The sequence below is a fragment of the Salvia splendens genome, chromosome 12 (genome assembly GCF_004379255.2).
Source record: "Salvia splendens isolate huo1 chromosome 12, SspV2, whole genome shotgun sequence".
NCBI lineage: Eukaryota > Viridiplantae > Streptophyta > Magnoliopsida > Lamiales > Lamiaceae > Salvia > Salvia splendens.
The window spans coordinates 31,317,699-31,337,809 of NC_056043.1; the positions used below are offsets into that span (position 1 = coordinate 31,317,699).

At 38.9% G+C, this 20,111-nt stretch overlaps 1 protein-coding gene and 1 pseudogene across 2 annotated transcripts; both read left to right on the forward strand.

Annotated features, from left to right (window-relative positions):
• The first annotated feature begins 5,346 nt into the window (after positions 1 to 5,346).
• Positions 5,347 to 9,835, forward strand: LOC121757067 (serine carboxypeptidase-like 18). Of its 2 annotated transcripts, XM_042152547.1 has the most exons (14): positions 6,992 to 7,224; positions 7,300 to 7,445; positions 7,572 to 7,648; positions 7,739 to 7,861; positions 7,966 to 8,068; positions 8,134 to 8,171; positions 8,254 to 8,355; positions 8,497 to 8,583; positions 8,668 to 8,823; positions 8,898 to 8,969; positions 9,046 to 9,164; positions 9,253 to 9,366; positions 9,443 to 9,503; positions 9,593 to 9,835. In XM_042152547.1, exons 1-14 carry the CDS (start codon positions 7,091 to 7,093, stop codon positions 9,674 to 9,676), a joined length of 1,416 nt encoding a protein of 471 aa, XP_042008481.1. In that variant the 5' UTR covers positions 6,992 to 7,090; the 3' UTR covers positions 9,677 to 9,835. The 2 variants fall into 2 exon arrangements, with proteins under 2 accessions (XP_042008483.1, XP_042008481.1); XM_042152549.1 differs by lacking the exons at positions 6,992 to 7,224; positions 7,300 to 7,445 and adding an exon at positions 5,347 to 5,358.
• Positions 9,836 to 12,553: 2,718 nt separating this feature from the next.
• On the forward strand, positions 12,554 to 18,184 carry LOC121757075 (annotated as a pseudogene).
• The last annotated feature ends 1,927 nt before the right edge of the window (positions 18,185 to 20,111 follow it).

Below are 20,111 nucleotides of genomic sequence, written 5' to 3' on the forward strand. Positions count from 1 at the left end.
AGAGGCTGTATGCCTATAGTTTTTCTGGAGATAGGTCCATCATTGAGCAGCTAGAGGAGTTCAACAAGATCATTGATGACCTGGGATCTGTTGATGTCAAGATTTCAGATGAGGATAAGGCCATTCTCACATTGAATGCCTTGCCTAGCTCGTATGACCAGTTAAGTGATGCAATTATCTATGGAAGAGATAAACCTATCACCTATGCAGAAGTCTATTCAGCCTTGATGGCCAAAGAACTCCAGAAGACAGCCAACAGAGGCTCTGCAAGCTCCAATGTTCAAGCTGCAGAGGCCTTGAATGTGAAGAAGTTCAAGAAGCAGAACTTCAAGAAGAAGTTTGAGGGCCCTAAACCCTCAAGTTCAGATGCTCAGAAGGAAACCAGAGCTTGCTATTGGTGCAAGAAACCTGGACATTTGAAGAAAGATTGTCATGCATGGAAGAGGAAGATGGCCTCTGAGGGACACAACCAATCTGATTGTGTGGAGAGTGCTGATCCCCCGGCTCAACTTATGAATATTAGTGACAGTGGGGTCAGTCACAGGTGGATTATGGACTCAGGGTGCAGCTTCCATATGTGCCCAAATAGGAGCTGGTTTCATGACCTTCAAGAAGCAACTGGCACTGTGGTGCTGGGTAATAATCACATTTGTCAGATCAGAGGAATAGGGAAGGTAAAGCTAAGCCTACAAGATGGCTCTATAAAGATCCTAACTGGGGTGAGGTATATTCCAGAAGTGAAGAGGAATCTCATCTCATTGGGAATGCTGGAGCAGAGAGGGTTCACCATATTGATGAGTCAAGGAAAATTGTTTGTTAAATCTGGAGATGCAGTGATGATGGAGGCTGACAGAGAGCATATTCTCTATTATTTGAAGGCTAAGGCTGTTGATGGAGAAAGCAATGCAGTGTCAGATGATTCCATAATGCTATGGCACAAGAGATTGGGCCACCCAGCTGAAGGAAGCTTGAAAGAACTCATCAAGAAGGGTCTGATCTCTGGAGATTTCAAAAGATGAACCCCTGTGAGCAGTGTATACTTGGAAAAGCAAAGAAGGCACCCTATCCTACAGGTATTCACTCTTCTACAGCCCCTTTAGACTACATACATAGTGATCTTTGGGGGCCCCTTCACCGGTGTGTTCAATTGGTGGAGGAATAAAGTATTATCTAGCTATCATTGATGACTATACAAGGAAGTTGTGGGTATATATTCTTAAAGAAAAATCTGAAACACTCACAAAGTTCAAGATATGGTGTAAGGAGGTTGAGCTAGAGAAGGGTAGAAGTGTTAAATGCTTAAGAACAGACAATGGCCTAGAGTTCTTGTCTGCTGAGTTTGATCTGTTTTGTAAAGAGAAGGGTATGAAGAGGCATAGGACTGTTCCTGGTAATCCTCAGCAAAATGGTGTCGTGGAGAGGATGAATAGGACAATCCTAGAGAGGGTGAGGTGCCTACTTCTTGGTTCTGGTTTGAGCAGCAGGTTCTGGGGTGAGGCTGTGTATACAGCAGCCTATCTTATCAATAAATGCCCATCTACTGCCCTGAAATCTGAAACTCCTGATTACATGTGGTATGGAGCTCATAGTGACTACTCAAAATACAAGGTGTTTGGGTGTGGCAGCTATGCTCATGCTAGGCAAAGTAAAGCTTGAAGCTAGGGCCTCTGAAATGTATCTTGCTGGGGTATCAGAGGGGTGTTAAGGGGTATAGGCTCTGGTGTATTGAGTCTGGTAAGCAGAAGGTCTTGGTGAGTAGGGATGTGGTGTTCTTGGAGGATCAGATGCCATACCTGAAAGATAAGTTGGACTCCAGTGAAGATGAGGGTGATTTCTTCAAGGTGGAGCCTGTGGGGGTTGGCCTAGGAGCAGGTGGAGTCACTGACTCAGGGAGTGAGTCTGATTCAGATAAAGAAGAGGCTCCAACTCAGGGCAACCAGGCTGGTGAGTCTATATCAGACTCTATCAGAGACTATCAGCTTGCAAGGGACAGAGTTAGAAGAGAAACAAGGCCACCAACAAAGTTCTCTGATGTTGTGTATTATAAAACCACATTTCTTTTGGCCTTAAAAAGCACATAGATCTCTGTCAAATTTTCAACGCAAACCCGTCCCCCTATTTTCACCCATACAGCAGCTTCTAAAGCAGTTCATGACATCAGATTATAGCATAGGTCAGGGACATATCTCACATTTTTTAAACTGCGCACAAAACCATTATCAAACTTTAAACACACTGTGCCTATACCCTGAATTTCACATTTCTTATCATCAGCCATAGACACTTAAGTATTAGTGACAAGTTTTAACTCAGAAAACACCTTCTTAAAAGGACTGATATGATATGTACATCCTGAATCACAAAGCCAATCATTTGAAGTAAAGGGGCAAATAGGATAGGCATTAATATACATCAGATCATGCACCATGAAAACACATTCATTATCAGCATCATATTTGGCCACATTGACAAGATTCTCAAGCTGGGTGTCATTATTAGGGGTTTTCATCTTTTTAGGCTTAGTGCACTCCTTTTTATAGTGCCCTACTTCCCCACAATTAAAACACTTTCTGAAAGATTTAGGATCCCTGCTCATAGACCTAGATTTGTTCTTTTTCTTGAATTTTGAGTTGGTACCTGATCCATTATTAGAGTCTTTACCCCCTCTAGTTTGAGATCTACCTCTAACATTTAGAGCCCTATTAAAAGCACTCTTATCAACAGCCCTTTCCCTTAATTCCAATTCTTTAGCCTTTAAGGAGCTTACAATTAAATGCAGAGGGACATAATCCCTGCCATACTTAATGGCAGCTTTAACATCACTATATGAATCAGGTATGACATTCATTAGAGCTATACTTGTGCATTCATCTATGGTTTTATCACCAGATCTTTTAATGTCTTGCACAAGCTTCTGAAATCTATCAATGTTATCATCTATGTCTTTAGTCAAATCAAGCTTAAATTTGAACAATTTCTCAAGCAGATACATCCTAGAAGACATAGAAGTTTCTGTATACAGAGTGTCAAGATTTTTCCACATTTTAGAAGCAGATTCAATATGATCAACTTTCCTAATCGCAGAATCAGATAGATTTAACACAATAGTGGCTCTAGCCAACTCATTCATCTCATCAATTTTATCTTAAGCAGTATCATCAGGTAAGGAGCCATCCACAACCTTAAACACTTTTTGCTGAATCAACACACATTTCATTTTGTGTTTCCAGATCATAAAATCATTTTTACCATTGAAAGAGATCAAGCCAACAGACTGAGTAATTTTTGCAAATATCTCCATAAGAGCACAGGAAGCAAGACCAACACACAGAGCCTTACACACCTTAAAGCACACAGACATGAAGCAAGAAAACTTAAAGCACACTTTCTCACAAAGAACCAGTCTCAAATCCCTGACTGTCACGAGCACACTGGCAAAGGCTATCCCAGCTCGCAATCACTCACTCTTGGAGGGCGCAGGGGGTCACTTTGGCAGTATCAGTGCTTGGTGGTCAAGCAATAAGAGAGCAGATACTCAGAGTACCAGAAAACAACAGCAGAAGCAACAAACAAACGCAAGAAAGCAAACAACCCTAAGTTCTTGCCAAGAACTGACTACCAGCAGCAATAACCCAAGCCTAAGGTTGGCACTACACCAGAAAACGTAAAACAAGAAAGGTCACAGCCAATTTACCAGAGTGAATCCCCACTCGAAGGAGGATTCCACTTGCCCACCTCCTTATGCGACTTGGCGTGCCGACCTAGTCCCCCCGTGGCTCTGATACCACTGTAGGGATCAGACTAGGGTCGGTTCACTAATTACAAAGACCTCTTTGTTCTTCATTAGATAGCTCAGTCAAACTCTAACCATGCGACTGATTTTACAAAGGTAAGTTTACATGAAACTTGATTACAGACAAATTATCTAGCTATTACAAACTAGAAATTAGTCACCGAACTTCTTGAAGTCTCCAAAACCTGCACACTCACAAAACTAGTCAGTAACATAAAAGAGATCCTCTCGGATCAAGGTTAGTTACACAGAAACAAGAAATATGCAGAAAGAAACACAAGGAAACAACAATCAACGGCTCAGCCACCCGCCGATGATACAAGCCTATTCTCCAGAACACAGATCCAAAGGAGCACCGCCGAATCTACCAGTGATTAACCTCACACTCCAGATTCCAGGCCTAACCGACTCCTACACTCCAGATCTACACCGTTCGAGAACAATCTCGCACAGAAAACCTCACACAAGAAACCCTAGTTTACCCAACACATCAGCAACCGAAGTGGTTGCCTTCTCTGCTACTGTAGCAAGACCTTCAACACTTTCAACCGTGCAAGATCACAAAGAAACCGCCGGAGAACCGTCGGAGAAGGAAGCAGAAAGAGAAAAGAATGGAGAGAGCTTCTGAGAGAATTTCGAGAGAGGAGAAAGAGAGTAGAATATTGAATGAATGAGAAACTCAAGGGACTTACTCACATAACAAGCACACTCTGCAATCCGACGGCTGAAGGCCAAGATCCGAGTGAAGAGTACATGTGGCGGCATCTGGAGTGGAGTGCATTAGTTTTGGGCCAAGCCCAAATCAGCAACACATGGGCCAAAAATAAAACCAGCCCAATTAAAGTCCATCACCATTATTCAACACGATAAATAGTTATAACGATTTAGAGTTTCAAAGTTCAACCATGTTTTAATCATTTGATATCTTTTTTTATAATAAACTTTATTATATATAACAATGAGAATATTTAAATACATTAGAAAGAGTAAAATATTTAAAAATGCATTAAATAAATTAAATTATTTGCAAAGGATAAAGAAATAATAAGATAAAATATATGCATGATAAGAGAATCAAACAATGTTTATAAGAAATATTAAATAAATTAATTAGAAGTTTTTGAATGTACAACAACAAAAAGATGAACAAAATGAAATGCATTCAAAAGATTAAAATATTTAACAAGACAAAAAATGAAAGAGATAAATAAAAGAAAGGACAACGAGCAGTATAAAATATCGTCCATGGGATTCAAATAGCAAGGTAATTTGAATCAGAATGTAATAACGTGACAAATTGTGTGAACCATCAAGATCGTGCAATCAAGGTGATTGAAACTATCAAGGTGATCGTGCAATCAAGGTGATTGAAACTATCAAGGTGATCGTGCAACCAAGGTGATTGTGTAATTCAAATTGTGTGAACCATCAAGATAGGGATTGAAACCAAACTCCATTTAATAGGGTTCGTACTCATTGTAACTAGAATAGGAATGCAATGTCACTGTGCATGAAGACATTCCTGCATCTGCTTGTTGCCCTTGCCGCCTTCTTTTATGAAATCGGTCTCTTCTTTCTCTCTCACACACAAAGAAATGTAGTTCTGTGTTGGATTTGGTGCTAATTAGAAGAATATTTAATGTTAATTTGTAGGTCCACTGGCCTTTGATCTTGAGAGCTTTGATGGAAGCTTACCTACTTTGGTATTGAACCCATATTCATGGACTAAGGTTTGACACATAAATTTCCATTCTTGATTTCATCCACATTACATCATGATGGTGGTGTTGATGAACGATGGTGTTAGGTTGCCAGCATTATATTCCTACGATATATCCACTCAATATATCGGAGTCATGAATCAAGACCAAATTTGGGTAGCACGGTCAAAACAATGAGCACATGAATTTGATGCTTACAATATCTCATAAGGGTGGGAATACAGATATCGGGTATTCGGTTTACCTGAACCCGACCCGATACCTGCTAGGAATTGGATATGAGACCGGGTAATGAAATTTAAAATAATTTGGGTATTGGGCAACCCGGTCGGGTATCGCGTATTATCCAAATGCCCGATTCGTTAATTTTTTAATACTAGATTGGTTTTTGACTTTTGAATTATATTATTGATTGTTTCTGTATATGATTCGATTTGTAATAACATTTGCATATTGCACGACCAATTCTCATAAAGACAATAAACGTGATCAATTTTTATAGTTTTATACAATAAAATATATGGTATATTAAAGATATTAGTCTATTTAAATATTTTTATATTTATATTAATATAATATTAACTTGAATTTTTATTAGTTATTAACATATGTAAAGAGTCGGATATTTCATATTTGGGTACTCGATTCGTCGGATTGGGTTACCCGGAGTGGGTATTTGGGTATCCAAAAATATATCGGGCCGGGTATAGGATAGGTATTTTACATGATTTTCGGGTTTGGGGTACCTGTATCACATGAAAAATAATCTCATTTAGAAAACGAAAATTTTATTTCATACTTAATCCACTTTTTTTACTTCTATACTTTTTCTCTAATATTTCTTACTTTACTAATTTTTCATTAAAACTCGCGTCGTCCACAAATGAGACTGTTTTTCGTGGAGGGATAGAGTATGTGCTAGAACTTGGCCGATTCAATATATCCAAGGGGGCCGATGTTTGTGAAATCAATTACACGTATGAAAGATCCAGATATAATCATACTAATATTCAAAAATTTCATTGCTCAACATTGTGTTATGTGATTTGCATATACATAGAGCTATACAAGAGTAGGAGTGGGTTGGTATCGTATAACGTACTAAAAATGTTGTATCGTATATCATACCGAAAATATCAGTATGGGAAAATATCATGTCATTACTTAATCAAATATTTTGATATACTGAACTACTATATACCGAAGTTTGTTTTGGTATTAAACAATTTGAAATTTTGAATACCTTTGTAGTATCGATTTTAGGGTATATTGTACTGAAAGCAAAGAGTGTTATTATATGTAAAAATAAGTGTGAGACTCATTCACACCTAACCTCATTAATAGATATGAATCTTTTAACTAATTGATTGTAGTGGTAGGGAGATATTTTTATCAACGTATTGATGTATTGATACTCAATAATAGTACTCCAAAAAAAACAAGGAGTATAAGGTATGAATGGTGTTTTGGACCATTATTGGATAAGGTAAAGATCACAAGTTCATTTGAGCAGCAGCCGACACTATTTTACTTGAGCCATTCTAATTAGACACGTTTGAACCAAATTAGGAATGCAATGTGGCTTGCCATGAAGCCATTCTTGCATTTCCTTGTTTTACTTTTTATCGGATTCAAGTCTGCTGCTTCACAGTCTATCGTGGAGACCCTTCCCGGCTACGACGGAGCTCTGCCTTTCAAACTCGAAACAGGGTCTCTCCATTTCTCAATTCACTTAGCTACACTCTGTTTAATTGGAAAGAATTGATGTTGTTTTGTGGGATTCAGATATATTGGTGTGGGAGAGAATGATGAAGTCCAGCTATTTTATTACTTCATCGAGTCCGAAAACGACCCAGCTAGAGACCCTTTGCTCCTCTGGCTCATCGGCGGCCCCGGTTGCTCTGCCCTTTCCGCCTTCTTTTATGAAATCGGTCTCTTCTTTCTCTCTGTCACTCACACACCATGAAAATGTAGTTTTGTGTTGTAACTTTATCCTACGTTTTCTGCGCTTGGTGGCCTATTTGTTGCTAATTAGAATATTTAATGTTGAAATGTAGGTCCACTGGCCTTTGATTTTGAGAACTTTGATGGAAGCTTACCTTCTCTTGTGTTGAACCCATATTCTTGGACTAAGGTTTGACACATAAATTTCCATTCTTGATTGCCATTCTTGAATTCATCCACATTACATCATGATGGTGGTGTTGATGAACGATGGTGTTAGGTTGCCAGCATTATATTCCTAGATTACCCTGTTGGAGCTGGATTCTCATATTCCAACACTGCAAGAGGCTACTCTTCCTCCGACACTAATTCAACCCAACATAATTACACATTTCTATGCAAGGTTGCTTTTGCTTGACATGTTTTTTTTTTTCATTTTTTGGTTATTGTTGTTGTTGGCGATGATGAAGTTTACCTTCTTTTGCTGGTTTGCTGGTTTAAATGCAGTGGTTGTTAGCTCATCCCGAGTTTATCAAGAATCGTCTCTATGTTTCGGGTGACTCTTATGGTGGCAAGATTGTTCCCATGCTTGCTCTTCAAATAGCGAAAGGTAGTTAGTTGCGGGTTATTTATTTCCTTTTTTGTTTCCTCGTCATTTAAGTCGAAAACTTGCAGGAAATGAAGCTGGACTTGAGCCAATAATGTCACTCAAAGTAATGGGAGTTAGTGATTTGTTTTTTTATCATTGGTTTATATGGCTAAGAAGATAGTAATAATTTTGTGGAATGAAAACAGGGCTACATTGTTGGAAATCCAGTGACATATGAAGATCATGATTCGAATGAACAGATACCTTATGCTCACAGAATGGCACTCATTTCAGACAAACAATTTGAGGTGTTTTCGTTGTTTATTTTCGAATTTAAACTAGTGCTATAGATACGGTGTATATCTCTAGTGTTGTTTAGGAGCATGATTATATTACTGAAGTTGCTTCTCAAAGATGCTTTCATTTCATGTCTTGAATAATGACTTCAGCGAGCAAGAATCAGCTGCAACGGACAGTATGCGAATCCAGATCCAAATAATATCGAATGTTTATTTGCTCTTTATATTATTAATCAGGTATACATCACTAATGATATTTTCCTTGCAAATTTCTTGATGTTTTAGATGATGCTGATTGCTTTGCCTTTTAATGAAGTTCAGTGCACCAAGTTTGTCAATCAGGTTCAAATTCTGGACCTAATTTGCAAAGAAATCCCAACACTACCAGAAGGTGGTTCTAGAAGGTTCGTACCGTCTCTAGTAGATGATCGAATCGGCTTCCTCTCCCTCTCCAGCCAAAATGAACCACCATGCCATGTATTCCTCCACTCTGCCCGTCACATTGCCTTCATGTTATCATCGGCCTAACTCAAAGCTGTCGTACTTTGCAGTGTCACATATATGTGACCTCCTACGTGTGGGCTAACGATGAAACTGTGAGAGAAGCTCTACACATCAGAGAGGTACATTAGCCAACTTTTTAAATTTGAGTACAACACATTATTACGATGTTGTTTTGCTTGCAAATGAATCAATCAGGGTATGGTTCCTTATTGGACGAGATGTAACGTGAGTGTGACCTACGAAAAAGACATAGAAAGCGTTGTCGAGTATCATCAAAATCTGAGTGATAGAGGCTTCCAAGCCTTGGTGTATAGGTAAAATCAAATCTGATTCCATAGTTTTAATACTTGCGTATATGTTTCGACATTGTTAGTGAAGCTATACACCTGAGCTTTGTTTCAGCGGTGATCATGACATGAGTGTACCTTACATTGCCACGTTGAAATGGATACGCAAACTGAATGTGTCCGTGAATGAGGAGTGGAGGGCGTGGACCGTCGATGGTCAAGTTGCAGGGTGAATTTTGCTGCTCTAGCAACTGATGATTGAAGTAAAAATCTCATTGCTCAACACTGTGTTATGTGATTTGCAGATACACAGAGCTATACAAGAGTAAGATCAAGGAAGCTTACCTCATGTTTGCTACAATCAAGGCAAGTTATTTAATATTTAATTTGAAATGAAAGAAAATATTAGTAACATTTTTTGGTGGTTGCAAATTGTAATGCATATATATATGCAGGGGGCAGGGCATACAGCACCAGAATACAAGCCAAGAGAGTGTTTGGAAATGTTAAGAAGATGGTTATCTCTCTTCCCACTCTAAAATCTCTCTCATCTTCATTTCTATAATAAATTTCCATTCTTGCTTGGATTAAAGCACTGGAATTTTCTATTTTTGTTTCTGTTTGTGTATGTTACAAAACTCGTCTATCGATTTTTTTGTCATCCCACTGTAGTAAAATCATTCCCCTTTATTGCAAAATCAACACATACTCCATTCACTTACTATGTATATAAAAATTGTGTCACTAATATACAGTTAAATTAATTTGGCCAAAGGAAATCTTAGATGCTAATTAATCATGAGGATCATCCCACCATATAAAGTGATTTCTAAAGTCACATATATTGAAAAACTAACTAACTCAATCCAATTATGAAATCAGAAATGGTGGAGTGCTATGCAACAACGCAAGAAATGATAAGCCCTCGTTGAAACATGGTAATGAACAAAGAAAGCTTCATCTTTGGAGTAGATGTGTTGTAGTGTAGTTTTGATTGTTTTAAGTTTTGCTGAGAATTGATTGGGTTTTATAGACCATGCTATCAAATGTTGCATAATAAAAGTTTCAATTTTGTTAGAAAATGTGGGTTATCAGATTAAATTGAATTTTTCAATTATGAAACGGTTGAAGTTATCTCTCCTTAGTATGTCTTAAATACTCTTTCCGTCTCTGAAAAATATAAATATTTGGTTCGGTACGAGTTTTAGTGTATAATCGATAATGTAACAAAGATAGATAAATAAAGGATAGTGTAAGTAGTGTTAGTTGAGAGTGATCTGCACATCATCAGTAGTGCAGTGTAATATTATAAATTGTAAATAAAATTATGTGAAAAAGGTTAGTGGAATGTAGGTTCCACATTCCATTATCCTTTTTCACTCATTTTTCTTCACATTTTTTAAAATCCGCACTGAATCAAAGGTGGACAATATTTCGCGAAAGAAGAGAGTAGTAAAAAATGCCTTTAATATGTATTACTATCGGTTTATTACTTTGCCTTTAATATGGTTTTAATATCAAATTTAATATGGTTTTAATAGCACATTGTAGTGTTAATTTACAAAGAGATATCAAATGATAGTGTAAGGTTTTTATGGAATTAAATTAGAATATGCTATGGGTGAGTGAATAGAAGATTTTTAATTTTAAAGGGCATACATATTACATCCGTCTTTCAAAAACAGAAACTTTTGAAACGACACGAGTTTTAATGCACAATTGGTAAAGTAAGAGAGTGAAAAAGAAAAATGGATAAAGTAAGAGAAAGGAGGAGAAAAGATAGTGGAATTAGTGTTAGTGCATTGTGGGGTCCACGTTCTAAAATACTAGAAAGATTCAAAAGTTTCTATTTTTAAGGGACAATTCAAAATGTAAATAATTTCTATTTTTAAGGGACGACCTAAAATGAAAATAATTTCTGCTTTTAAGGGACAGAGGTAGTAGTTTCTATTTTTAAAGAACAAAATTAGTAACTTTTACTATATATAATTTTTAAAAATAAAAATTTATATCAAAATTCTTAATTTTTCATCCTCAGAACTAATTTGTTACTATTACACACAAAAATCTATTCTTCTTTTTCTACACATATAATCCTTCTTATATCTAAAATTTGTTGTTTTTCTAATTTTGAGTATTAATTATGTTATCTTTAATTTCATATTCCAATTTTTGTAATTCACTGTTATTGTTTTTTTAATTTATTAGTATTTTTTATGGGACAAATAGAATAATAAATATATGGAGTGTTCGGTTTGCAAGATTTTATCTCGGGATTAAATATGTAATGTGTTTGGTTTATGAGATTTATTCTCACAATTCAATCATAGATCGATTATCATATGATAATTAGTCATAACTAACTCCTTCCAACTAAAATAATCTCACGACTCAATTCTAAATTATATCTTGGTACTATTTTATCTAGAAAACGATACCATTATACTGAAAGTATTAGTGTACTTAGGACTATAGGTATAGATATCAAAATGGGGATGGTGATTGATTATGTGGTGTATGTTGCCACGTCACACGTTCCAAGCCACACAATATCCACTCAGTATATCATAGTCATGAATCGAGACCAAATTTGGGTAGTACGGTACGGAAAAATGAACACATGAGATTGATGCTTACAATACAGTAATACCTCCATTTTATTCAAGATATCCAAGCAGTCGCGGATCCAGAATTTTCGATTCAGAGGTACAGTAATGTTATATCGATTTGAAGCTTCAGAATCGATATTTTAACTTCACTTTAATGTGTCATTAATTTTTGGGTAAGAAAATTCACTCTCCAAAAAATGATAATAATTAGAAAATAATAAAATAAATAAATTAAAACCAACTTTACATTGAGAAAAGTTGACAGATTGTGTAATCAAGCATATAGGGATTGAAACCAAACTCCATTTAAAAGCGTTGGTGCTCAGTGAATGCTAAACTTTGTAGGTTCACTGGCCTTTGATGTTGAGAATTTCAATGCACCACTGGCTCCTCACACCGTGACTGAAAAATGGATAACGTCTTACAAACTGCATATTCGTAGTAGAGATGGGGACCTTTCAAAAAGTGAATGTTTTGTACTAAATTCATATTTTGGTTATATGTTTAGATCAAAATTGACATTATCAAAACTACATTTTATTATTGATGTATTTATATACTCCATGTATTATCTAATTATATATGCTACAGTAAAATGGTCCGACCAGTTGTTGGACTGGTACGATGAATTAAACCATGAACCAGTTGCTTCGCTGGTTCGCCCGCCGGTCTGGTTTATAACACATTGATGTGAATGGTGTTTTGGATCATTATTATTGGTTTAAAGTAAGATCACGTGTTGATTTGAGCAGCTGCAGACACTATTTAGACACGTTTGAAATAAATTAGGAATGAAAGTCGGTTACCATGATGCCATTGTTGTTGCATTTCCTTGTTTTACTTTTTGTCGGATTTAAGTCTGCCGCTTCAAAATCGATCGTGGAAACCCTTCCCGGCTACGATGGAACTCTGCCTTTCAAACTTGAAACAGGGTCTCTACATTTCGCACTTTATTACATTCTAGTTTCTCTGTATTTCTCTGTTTCTTTGGAATTGATTTTGTTTTGTGGGATTCAGATATATTGGTGTGGGAGAGAATGATGAAGCCCAGCTCTTTTACTACTTCATCGAGTCCGAAAACGACCCAAATAGAGACCCTTTGCTGCTCTGGTTCACCGGCGGCCCCGGTTGCTCTGCCTTTTCCGGCCTCGTTTATGAAATCGGTCTCTTCTTTCTCTGTGTCTCACACACAGAGAGAAATGTAGTTTTGTGTTGGATTTGGTGCTAATTAGAATATTTAATGACAATTTGTAGGTACACTGGCCTTTGATTTTGAGAGCTTTGATGGAAGCTTACCTTCTCTTGTATTGAACCCATATTCTTGGACTAAGGTTTGATACATTAACTAATTGATTCTTGAATTCATCCACATTACATGATGATGGTGGTGTTGATGAACGATGGTGTTAGGTTGCGAGCATTATATTCCTAGATTCCCATGTTGGAGCTACAAGAGGCTTGTTAAGGAAAAACTCCCTAACGTGACGCCGCGAACAAGATTAGGAGTCCCGGGAGGCGAAATCCCGTCGACCACTAGGGTTTTGTTAAGAAAAAGAACGAAAGAGGCAAGAAGAGTAGGCGAAAATTTTTCCATCCTGCTTTATTAATTTCATGCCTATTTGTAATCTAGAGACCCTAGGGTTGGTTCGACTTACGGGCCGGGAAAGAATCAACAAAGAAAACCCGGCCCGGAGCTTATAAACTGCTCGACCCATGAGTTCAATCCAAAACAATAAAAAATAAATAACAGAATTAAAAGATAAGCAAAACTAGTCCTACTCTACGCGCCACCTTCTCGCGCCCTATTTGGAAACGTACTTCCCGAACCTTAAGGGCGGTGATACGAACCTCTATTATTATTATTTAGTTTAGATATTATAGGGATTTAGCATATCTTTTTCTATATCTTTGTTTTCTTGTTCATTAAGTCAGTAGCATTATAAATAGGATAGACTGTTATCTTTTTTATTCATTCAATCAATTAATGAAATATTTTCTCGTGTTTTTTCCAATCCTAATTTTGGATTCCCTCCGCCGATCCTAATTGGACGCCGGAGTATTCTATCAATCGCCGAGTTATCTGCCCGACGGGAGCGACTCCCGCGCACAGAAACTCTGCAATCGTCTGCCGAGCCTGTCGGCCGCCGGAAATTTATCTCCACCGCCAAGCGAAACTCGTCGCCGGTGCTTGTTAAGGGAAACACCCTTAACAACTGGTGCTTTCATTGAGAGCTGACCCTCCCACCATCTCGAACCGAAGCTACACCGCTGCCCGACTGAAACCATTCCGCGCACAGCAACTGCTTTGGTTGTCGAGTCCCGCCTGTCCGCCGGACAACTCTACTTCTGCAACGCCTGACGGGAAGGATTCCTGCGTGCCGCATTGAAGTCAGACGATATCATCCACCACAGCCACGCCTCAATCCATCAACATGTCATACGCATACACCGACCACCACCATATGTCACGCAGCTACACCTAAGTTGGGCACCGTGCAAAATACCACAGGGATACGCAACCGCCTCACCAAATGGAGTCGGTCCAGATCCGCCACCCTACCTGTTGGGATCCTCCCGGTAACCACCCTACCTGTTGGGATCCTCCCGGTAACCGATCACTCCAGGATTTCGATCCCTATGACCCTCCACCGACGCGACAACCCTCTTATTGGGAACCACCGCCTCACCGGACATCGCAGGGGTACTCGGATTATGATCAACCACCGCCGCGTCCACCTAGTTGCTGGGATCCGCCCAGACATCGAACCAATCGCCGTTGTCCACTACTGCCCGTGCGTCGTTCTACCTGCGAGGAACAACCATCCTGTTTGGAACCGGACAAGTCACATCCCTATCAGCCTGATAGAAGCCCGCACGTGAGCCGCCAGCCTCGGCGCCACCATCTGCCATCATACCAGCCACCACCCAATCAACCTACCGACTCTCTGGATTGGCAACAGCCGAACCAACCCCGCCGCAGCTACCACCCGTCTGGAGAGCCACAACAGTTTGACCAATCTCCGAGTCACCACACAACGATGCTACCTGCAGCTGCCCGGACCCGATCCGGCTCTGTGAACCTGCCTCAAATGTCCAGACAGTTTAGGGATTCGAGGCAACAGCGTGGTCTCCCCAATAATCCCGAACTCATGGTTCGATCACTCACGCCTGTCCAACAAGCGGCCTTAGACGATTACAACGAGAAATTATGGATTTATAGAATGGAGCAAGCCGCTCTTCTCGCCCACGTGAATGCATTGTTTGAGGAGAATATTGATGACAATAATCTAGTTGAGGATGTTCCCAACAATGCCGCTAAGAATGGGGGCGCTAATCTTGATGTTCCAAACGACGAGGCTATGGAAGAGATCGTCAAGAGCGACAATACGCCGCTGCAAGTGCTTGTCGGGGCATATGATGAGAAGATTGGTGAAGAAGAGGAGCTTGGTGATTTTGAGGACTCCATATTAGAGACAGCAGCAAATAAGACCGGGGATCGTGTTGCTGTCAGTTCGGATATAGCATCTGTATCAAACGTTGCCATTAGATTGCCTAGTGAGAAACGAGTAAGGAAAAAGGAGGAAGAGGAATCGTTAGACAAAGATGAGGGGGACGATTCTACTGACGAAGGGAAGAATGTCGTCGACTCATCCAATGTTGTTCGAGGGCCATCCAAAAATGATGTTTGGAATTCTTGGGGTGAAAATGAAAGTGCGATGTTGAGAAAACTTTCCAAAGATTCACTGGCTGTTGATGAAAGGAAATTTACATTTGATTCGGTATTTGATGACAAGAGTGGTGATCTTCTTGATCCAACACAATGGGAGTTCGAGATAAAGGGTGGGGTACGAAATGGATCTACATTAGCTCGAATACAGCGACCGTGCATATTTACATTTGATCCCGGAGGAGATAAATCGCCGAAGCTTCTGCTTTCAACTCTCATTTTTGCTTCGTGGTTCCCACCTTGAGGACAATGTGGATTTTAACCGTGGGGGAGTTGATACGAACCTCTATTATTATTATTTAGTTTAGATATTATAGGGATTTAGCATATCTTTTTCTATATCTTTGTTTTCTTGTTCATTAAGTCAGTAGCATTATAAATAGGATAGACTGTTATCTTTTTTATTCATTCAATCAATTAATGAAATATTTTCTCGTGTTTTTTCCAATCCTAATTTTGGATTCCCTCCGCCGATCCTAATTGGACGCCGGAGTATTCTATCAATCGCCGAGTTATCTGCCCGACGGGAGCGACTCCCGCGCACAGAAACTCTGCAATCATCTGCCGAGCCTGTCGGCCGCCGGAAATTTATCTCCACCGCCGAGCGAAACTCGTCGCCGGTGCTTGTTAAGGGAAACACCCTTAACAGGCGGCTTGATTCTCCTCGCCGACTTCCTCTGCTCCCTCCTCTCTCTCGTCGACGGCCTCGCCGTTTCCCTCGTCTCGTAAGTCATCGACGGGGCATGTATATCCTCTACCTCCTCCCTTGTGGTGCCGTCGTCTGGCTCCGCCGGGCTGTGGGGATTAATCGTATCAAGGCTACTCTTCCTCCGACACTAATTCAACCCAACATAATTACACATTTCTACGCAAGGTTGCTTTTGCTTTACATGTTTTTTTCATTTTTTGGTTGTTGTTGTTGTTGGCGATGATGAAGTTTACCTTCTTTTGCTGGTTTCAAATACAGTGGTTGTTAACTCATCCCGAGTTTATCAAGAATCGTCTCTATGTTAGTGGTGACTCTTATGGAGGCAAGATTGTTCCCATACTTGCTCTTCAAATAGCTAAAGGTAGTTAGGTGCATTTGAAGACTTAAATATGCTTATGCTTTGTTTATAACCTTTTTTGTCGTTTCCTCATCATTGAAGTCTGAAAATTTGCAGGCAATGAAGCTGGACTTGAGCCAATAATGTCACTCAAAGTAATAGGAGTTGTTGATTTGTTTTCATATCATTGGTTTCTAGGCCTAAGAAGATTAAACTATTTTTGTTGAATGGGAACAGGGCTACACTGTCGGAAATCCGGTGACTAATGAAGATGCGGATAGTAATGAAAGGATACCTTATGCTCACAGAATGGCACTCATTTCCGACAAACAATTTAAGGTGTTGTTTGTTGTTTATTTGCAAATTTAAACTAGTGCTATAGATACGGAGTGCATCTCAAGTGTTGTTTAGGAGCATGATTATTTATATTACTGAAGTTTCTGCTCAAAGATGATTTCATTTCGTGTCTTGAATAATGACTTTAGCAAGCAAGAATCAGCTGCAACGGACAGTATGTGAATCCAAAACAAAGTGGTTCTACAAGGTTCCTACCGTCTTTAGTAGATGATCCAATCGACTTCCTCTCCCTCTCCAGCCTAAATGAACCACCATTCCGTGTATTCCTCCTCCACTCTGTCTGTCACATTGCCTTCATGTCATCATCGGCCTAACTCAAAGTTGTCGTCTTTTGCAGGATGACAATTATGTGACCTCCAACGTGTGGGCTAACGATGAAACTGTGTGAGAAGCTCTGCACATCAGAGAGGTACAAAACATGACCCAACTTTTTGAATTTGACTATAACACATTATTAACATGTTGTGCTGCTTGAACATTAACCAATCAATCAGGGAACGGTAGGTGATTGGATTAGATGTAACCGGAGCTTCATCTACGAAAAAGACATAGAAAGCGTCGTCAAGTATCATCAAAATCTGAGTGATAGAGGCTTCCAAGCCTTGGTGTATAGGTGAAATCAAATCTGATTCCACAGTCTTGATACTCGCATTTATTTTTCGACATTGTTAGTGAAGCTATACGCCTCTTTATTTCAGCGGTGATCATGACATGCGTATACCTTACATGGCAACGTTGAAATGGATACGCCAACTGAATTTGTCCGTGAATGATGAGTGGCGGGCGTGGACCGTTGATGGTCAAGTTGCAGGGTGAGTTTTTCTGGTATAGCAACCGATGATTGAAGCAAAAATCTCATTGCTCAAGCTTGTGTTTTATATGATTCGCAGATACACAGAGCTATACAAGAGTAAGATCAAGGAGGCTGACTTCATGTTTGCTACAGTCAAGGCAAGATAAAGATGCAACTTTTTTATATATTTGATTTGAAATGAAGTATATTATTGGTAACAAATTTTATGGTCGGAATGCATATATGCAGGGGGCAGGGCATACAGCACCACCATACAAGCCTAGGGAGTGTTTTGAAATGTTTAAAAGATGGTTATCTCTCTCCCCACTCTAGATTCTCTCTTTCATCTTCATTTCAATAATAAATTTTCCAGCCTACAGAATGTTTGGAAGTGATCGGAGGATGGATATCTTTGTACCCGTTGTAGATCTTTTAAGATCTTTTTCTATCATCACTCTTTTATGTACATGTTTTTGAATTCTTTAGATGTCCTTAAGGGCATTGACAACGTAATGCTTATGCGGCACGCACTACACGCCACGCGCAAGGGAAAAAGTATGACGCCGTCACGTCGACATGCGTGCTACACTACCGCAACGTGTAAAATTATGTTGCAACGTATGTCATGTCATAGGGTCATTGCTGAGGACACACCCTTCTCCACCAATTGTTGTGGTGTGTGGGCGACATTCTAGACGGGGGTGACTAGTTGAGTTATTTCATTTTCTACCCGCGTTCCGAGAAAATGATACTAATAAATAGTTAAAATGAAAAGAAAGTAAGTCACACATTTATCTATAAATATTACTCCAGCTAGTATATGTTGGATATCAGCGGTACTCTAGTATCGATTATAAAAACACACATTAACGGAATTTTATTAAACACGGTGAAGGTGTACGAAACACCAAATACACGACACAACACCAACAGAACACAACACTACGACTTTTGGAGGAAACACCTCACAAAATAACCCAAGCTAGATGAGGACACACCTCACACAGTAGCTAGAACTCACTCACACTTGACCTCACGTACACTCCACTTTTTGTACACTACACCAATGGCGGATCCAGGAACAAATTATCGTGGGGTCGAACAAGATAGTAAATATTTATTTAAAATAATTGTTTAAATTAATTATTTTTATAAATATATTTTTTAATATAAATAATTCATGCGAGTATCGATATTCTTAAAACAACATACTCCACTTTCTTCGTCCCGTTATAAGCGAGACTCTTCTTTTGGATACAAAATTTAAGAAAAAGACGTTTATGGAGCTAACTGAAGAAAGAATAAAATATGATCTTAGATAAAACAAAGATGCAAATAATAATAAAGTAAGAGAGAACAATTATGTTATATTACGTATTTTGACAAAAAAAAATGACATACACATAGCATAATTTTTCTGTAACATACCAAATTTTTAAAGATTTAAAAATTGAATATGAATAATAAGGTTGAAAATTTAAATTATAAAACTAAGAGTAGAAGAAATTAAGAAATATTTACTTTATATAAGTAGGTGGTTAATTTAGATAAATTGATTTTGATATACTGTAAAAAAAATATTACTACTACTACTATTTAACATTAATTGATAAGATGAGAAAATATTTTTAATGGACTTCTAAGAATTAATTCTAATAAAGAAAATATTTCAAAGCCCATTTTACAATTAGATAACATATTTAAGATATTTAATCTTTTAAACTTAGTTAAATTTATTGATGCCGGTTTATTCTATTTTACGAGTGAATATAGGGATGAGAAAACAATAATGACATCGCCAATACCATTCCTCTTTCTCTTCGAAAACAAAAACCGCGGAAGGACTCTTCCCCTCCAACTCCTTCGTTCTCGACGACAGTCTACCTATCCGGCTGCCTCACTTCCTTCCTTTCTCTCTGATCAGTCTCCTCATCATCTCACACAGCGTGAGGACGTGAGGTGGGGGCGGAGACGTGAACGCCGTAGGGTCGGAGGCTGAAGAAAGTAGCTTTCCGGTGCACTCCGTGGCAGGTGGTGGGGTCGGCCGACCCCGCCCGACCCCACCTGGATCCGCCAGTGCACTACACACTTCACTCTGCTACATTAGGGCATCAGTAACCCCGTCCCCATTTCCGGCCCCAAATCACCTCCACGTCATCATTCTTCTACAGTTGCGGCCCAGGCCCCAACTGCTGTAACCCTGCAGGTTGCGGCCCGGGCCGCAACTAATAAATGACACTATTCACAACTCCAACCTATTTTGAAAGTAAAATAAAAAACACTGAAAATTTATAACACGGAAAATTTAATTTCATCGAATACGGCAAAATTACAACATATAAATTTTCAAACTGAAAATAAAATACATAAAAACATAACGTCAATGCTGGAAAACGTTGTTCGTTCCAAGCTTGAATAGCAGCTTGGAAGCGTTCAACTTCG